At 35.9% G+C, this 5,950-nt stretch overlaps 1 protein-coding gene across 1 annotated transcript; it reads right to left on the reverse strand.

Annotated features, from left to right (window-relative positions):
• Nucleotides 1-846: 846 nt before the first annotated feature.
• Nucleotides 847-5,750, reverse strand: LOC129256330 (uncharacterized). The gene is made up of 3 exons (XM_064097012.1): nt 5,473-5,750; nt 4,376-4,684; nt 847-3,954 (listed from the first exon to the last, which is right to left on the reverse strand). The coding sequence occupies exons 2-3, from the start codon at nt 4,635-4,637 to the stop codon at nt 3,413-3,415; spliced, it is 804 nt and encodes a 267-aa protein (XP_063953082.1). The 5' UTR covers nt 4,638-4,684; nt 5,473-5,750; the 3' UTR covers nt 847-3,412.
• Between the last annotated feature and the right edge of the window lie 200 nt (nt 5,751-5,950).

The following is a 5,950-nucleotide window of genomic DNA, read 5'->3' on the forward strand; positions in this document are numbered from 1 at the left end:
GTTCACCCTAAGTTGACTTCAATAACATTTAAAAAAGAGAAAAATCAAAGGAGCATGTTGCGTGCGATGAATTTCATTGACGTTATAAGGAAAGTATGACATTTTTAAGTTTCACTTAAAACAATATTATATCCACATGGTCATTATATGTAAATGAGAAACTCCTTCTTTGGCGTTTTTTATGAGATAATATAATATTTTAATTTTCTCCTCAATAAAATGTGAAACAAAGTTTGATTCCTTCCTAAACTCAGTGGCGGATCCAGGGGGACCGGGGTACGTCCGGCCCGTGCCCCCCTTTTTAGAACCATTCTTATGGTAAATTACCAATTAGTCCACTGTCAAATCGTCCACTCACCACATGGTCTGTTCTAATTCGGCCACTTCGTCTAATTACAAGTTCGTCTAAGACCATTTCGTCTCATAACCAGTTGGTCTAATATTCGTTTTATTTTCATTATTTTGGCCCAAGTAACACTTGGTCTAATTAGGCCAAAATATATGGACTAAATGGCTATTGGACCAACTGGTTATTAGACGAAATGGTTAGTGGACGAAATGGCAAGTAGACCATGTGAATATTGTACGAACTGATGGTAGACCAAATGATAGTAGACGAGTTGGCTATTGGACGAATTGGCATTGGACCAAATGAAAATAAACCGTTCTTACACCAGTGTGCCCCCTCCCCTTTTGAACGTTACAGCATATAATTTTGATTTCATTCACAAATGAGGACCTCTTTTTTTTTTCAAATTTCACATGGATGGAAAGACCTTCAGTTTTTTGTGAAAAACTTTTTTTTGCTTGTCATATTTTAGTTGGATTAAATGACCTTCAATTTTTGGTGAAAAACTTTTTTTTTGCTTGTCAAATTTTCATCAGGAATATGTGCCTCCCCCCTGGAAAATCCTGGAGTGCAGTGAGTGACATTCCCAACTCTCATTTGCACATGAGCACATTCGTGTTTTGAACATGGTTGTGTCTTATTGTACATCCGATTTTGATGAAATTTTAACTTTAATTCTTGTTTTATTTTCTCCTTTTATTTAAATATACATTTCGGAGTGATGTTATTCAATGGTTTTACTTAATGGATACATGAAAATATTCTGGCTCGTTTTGGGCCAATATTTCACTCATTCCTTGATTCATGCAATATTCATTAACTCGTGGAATATTCCTGGTATTCTTAGACAACCAGGAAATACAATAAAGTTCTGTTGCAAGAAAATTGCTTGAAATCGATTGCAAATTTCAATTGTTTTTTTAAGGATGTTATTTTGTATTCTATCAAATTAAAATACACATTCACATTCCATAAGCAAGTTGTACAAATTATTTGAAACATGATTATGAATTATACAATAAATCCATATCCCATATAATCATACAAATTATACATCAAACTTCAAAGATACTGGAAATTAATACTGATGCGTTTCAGCAATTACAAAATGAAATATTAACAAGATGTATGAAATGACAAGAGAGAAAAAAAAGATAAAAAGGTGACGCTCAACCTCCCACCCCCCCCTCCCCCGTCCCAGGTTGTAACTTTTGAAATCGATAGGCTTAAATTCAATTTTACCAAACCAGTTTCTGTCTCTTGCAAGAAACAGACAATCAGCTGAAAATTTGGAATGAAAATAATTATATTAAAAAAAATTGCAAGAAATATTGCAAGCAGTAAAACTGCTGTAAAAAAAATGCGACTCAAATCAAACAATTAAGTCTTAGTACACTGCAAAATGTTATTCACATAGGCAGATTACTATTCATGAAAATTCAGCGTATTGTAGGGCTTATAATACGATTTTCATCATACAGAAGAAAAAAAATTCATATCACATTACTTAATGAAATGACGTTAGAATTAATTCAACTTGATGAAAACTGTGTCACTGATTAAACTCTGATTTATTGACTGGATTATTATTATTATCATTCTTGTCGATTGTTGTTGTTGTTATCATTATTATTATTATTATTAGTAGTAGTAGTAAGAGTAGTAGTAGTAGTAGTAGTAGTAATAGTAGTAGTAGTAGTAGCAGTAGTAGCCGTAGTAGTAGTAGTAGTAGTAGTAGTACTAGTAGTAGTAGTAGTAGTAGTAGTAATAGTAGTAGTAGTAGTAGTAGTAGTAGTAGTAGTAGTAGTAGTAGTAGTAGTAGTAGTAGTAGTAGTAGTAGTAATAGTAGTAGTAGTAGTAGTAGTAGTAGTATATAGTAGTAGTAGTATTTTTCTTTTTATTATTAATCATCATCAGTGAAATTATGTCAATTCATAGCAATTATCGTAGTAAGTTGGACAATCGTTACAGATAGACCTGTGTAGCCCCTTGTATTTAGAAAATGAAAAAAAAAATAAAGGAAATGGCATTATAAAAAGTCATGTAGAGAAAAGTGGAAGGCACGTTAATTTTTCATTTTCATAGAATATTCGCAAACTCTTGTTGGCTTGCCCCTGTTGTTTCTTTTAAATTTGTTTTATTACTTCGTACATTACAAACAAAATGTTTCATTGGTCTTCAAATTTAGTTGAGCTTGTCTAGAATTTTTTTAAATGAATAAATGGAAAATAATGGGAGAATAAATTAACGAAAGGTAAATCGTTAACTTTTTCAATTTTCTTCAGTTTTTCATAAAAAAATCATGATAATATGGGATGTCCCCTGTAACACCTCCTCTTGTTATCAATTTACAATACAGGGCAACAATCAACAATTTCGAAAGCGGCTGAAGAAAATAAGAACCAAAGGCAAATGCAAAATTGGATTGAAATTCAAGCAATAAAACGCACACAAGCACACACACGCAGATGCTCGGATATTATTAATTCAAAAGTAAAAAGTCTTGATGCTGGAATATCAACATATCAAATTATGGGTAAATGACGTCATGGTGATGAAAGTTATCTATACAAAATAATGAAAATTTTCCATAATCTTGCTAGCGATGATTTTGTAATTTTTTTTTTTCTCATGGCTCGTATTTTTTTTGTCATAAGTATTCAACAATACATGGTGACGTCGTGACAAAACGGCTTTCTACCAGCCTGTCGCTGTGTCTGACTTATATTGATCCTCCCTTCAAAAAACTGGATGAGTACAATTTATTTTTACAAGATGGCTCACATGAAATTTCCTGACGACCAAATAAACAAAAAGGAACTGTTATCACTAAAAAAAAGGCACGTCCTCATGAAAAATATGACATGCTAAAAACACAATTACCAGGACAAACAAGTTGGATCCATCTCCCTTTCACTCAGAGGAGAAAACATAATTTAAGAAATGAGCCCTTCTCAGGAAAGTGGTTGTAATAAGCTTTGGAAAAATGAGCACGCCATATACTGGATAAGTGCATGTTTCTACCCCGTACCACATGTACCTCAATACCCTTTCTTTATCTTTTCAGTAGTGGCTGACTACCTCACTCTTGACATCATACAGACTGACATTGACTACTTTTTTGGCTCGAATGTGATGACGTACTTTCTTAAAGAACCAATATAGCAACAAAAAGAGAGCCACTATTATTGCCAATGGAAATAAACCGACACTGGTTACGATCGTGATAACGCTCACGACGATGAATCCAATGATGAAAACAACGAGACCCATTGCGGACTGGATCCATTCCCAAAGCATGGACCTATTACGACATGACCAAAGCATATCTACAGATGACCCAAACAGGGAACTCCCTGCTGGCTTCTGAGACCTCTTCTGGCATGTCTGGGGTGTGACGTTTCTTGCAAATCCCAAAAGTTGGTTCCAATCGAAGTCATCCATCTGCAGGGTATCATCCCGGTTGTCGTCCAACTTACCACAGAAGATGAGGAGTGAAGAGCAATCCACAGCCGTTGGTTGGTTCCTCTGGAAACTTTCGAGTACAGCTTTCTTCTGGAATGGCCAGGTGAAGTCATGCGCAATTACGGCTACGTTCCTCTTACCTGGAAGACAACACGAGGATAGAGAGAGTTCTCGATAATTTGGCATTGAGGGAGAAGGAAAAGGTGGAGAAAAAATACAATTTTCATTCACATACTGCCCCTTAAGTCAAAAGTATAACATTTTCAATACGAGTAAAGGTTTGTGTGTATGTCTATTACATTCCAATGCCCAATTTTAAAATGAGTGATTTCCGTTTAAGCAAATATTCAGTTAACATGGTTAAGATGCTAATAATATTCTAGATGGAATTGAATTGAACCTTGTTCTGTGTTTTTTCCCCATCAAGGTGGTCCATTCTTTGGATTTATTCATACCTATAGGGCATAAGATGACTAAATGTAGGCTATTATTTGTTACCATGAACATACACAGAGTGAAGGTAAATTATGTTCAACTGAAACACATAAAAAATGAGCTTACTCAGCAATTTCTTTGCTCTGGGCAAGAAACTATCATAGAGTGCATCTGTGACATTGGTTATGGCAAAGCGACGGTTGTTGATAGAATGACAGAGAATCAACCCATCAAGACCTTGTAACTCTAATCGAAAGCTGTCGAGATCGTTGTAAGGTAAGGACACCATCCTGATGGTGATCATCGGCAGACTCGATCTCAACTTGGACAAGAGCACGCTGACGTTAGACTCCATGGCAGATGTACACACGCCAATTGTAACCGCCATGCTGGACCTCCCTTTTAAAGACTTTTACCAACAATCGGGAAACGGACCTGCGGAAATAACAAAGACAAAATCAGCAACACCGAACAGCATCACAATTAACATCAACATCAACAATGATTATGATGATCCTGCTGCTGATGATGATGATTGTGATGATGATGATTATGATAATGATGATGATGATGATGATTATTGTGGTGGTGATGATGATGATTATGAAGGTGATGATGATGATGGTGATGATTACGATGATGGTGATGATGACGATGATGATGGTGATGATTACGATGATGGTGATGATGAGCTGGTGCCCGTGGTGGTGGTAATATGATAATGAACATGATGAAAATGATAGTGGTGCACATGGTGGTGGAAATGGTTTTGATGATGATGACCATGACAACGTGTCTGTCGACAATGTTCAATACATGTGGAAAATACATTATAAGATACAGCCTTCGTGTATCATACTTATACCGAGGTTTACTTATACCGAGGTTTTTTACCTGACTGCTAAGAAAGCACGAATGCCTGTGAGCAAGCAACCAGGGGACCAACGGCTTAAGGTCCTCTCCGAGGGACCTGGTAATGAGGATAAATGCCTTACCAAAGGGCACTAGCGCACCACTTGGGAATCGAACCCGGGTCACCGGAATCCGAGACACCCGCTCTACCGACTGAGCTATTGCGCATCATAGAATAATTTGGATCAATAAATTGATCAAAGATATCATTCTTCCTTCACCCCGTCATTATTGCCACAGTTCATATCAAAATGATAATTCAAACTAATTTGCAAAATCAAACAAAGAAATGCAGTACACTACCAACTTACGAACATGTATACCAACAACTATCCCTCAGCTATGTGTAATAAACTAAGTGTTATATTGGTCCACGCAATACTATGCAATGTTATGAACATTGCAATCTGACGAACATTGCCTCAACGTTAAACGCAACCAAGCGGGGAATCCCCGCATTTACAACTCGATCTAGTATTAAAACAAAGGTATTCATCATTTGAAGAAACAACAAGAAAGAAGAATTATAAAAAAAAAAAACGATCCAAAACAAAAACCTTATTTTGGTCACACAACTCTAAAATATTACATTTTATTTCCTATTTGTTTCCTTATTAACTTTATGCTAATGTATGGGTTATAATGAGCATAGCACAGGAAATCCTGTACTAAAGCCGTCTCCTGATAAAGATGTAAGGGTTCAAAGGTCGACTTAACATGGCAGTATGATTTTCTTTGTTTGAACCACGAACCTAGGGTCCATGTTTGAACATAGACCCTACCCTTTAG

The sequence above is a fragment of the Lytechinus pictus genome, chromosome 3 (genome assembly GCF_037042905.1).
Source record: "Lytechinus pictus isolate F3 Inbred chromosome 3, Lp3.0, whole genome shotgun sequence".
NCBI lineage: Eukaryota > Metazoa > Echinodermata > Echinoidea > Temnopleuroida > Toxopneustidae > Lytechinus > Lytechinus pictus.

What these genes read in the sequence shown, in the direction of transcription:
- LOC129256330 (XM_064097012.1), bottom strand. Translation starts at nt 4,637, where the DNA reads ATGGCGGTTACAATTGGCGTGTGTACATCTGCCATGGAGTCTAACGTC. An exon ending in CAGAGCAAAGAAATTGCTGA is followed by an intron (nt 3,955 to 4,375) that starts GTAAGCTCATTT and finishes GTTGTCTTCCAG; the next exon opens with GTAAGAGGAACGTAGCCGTA.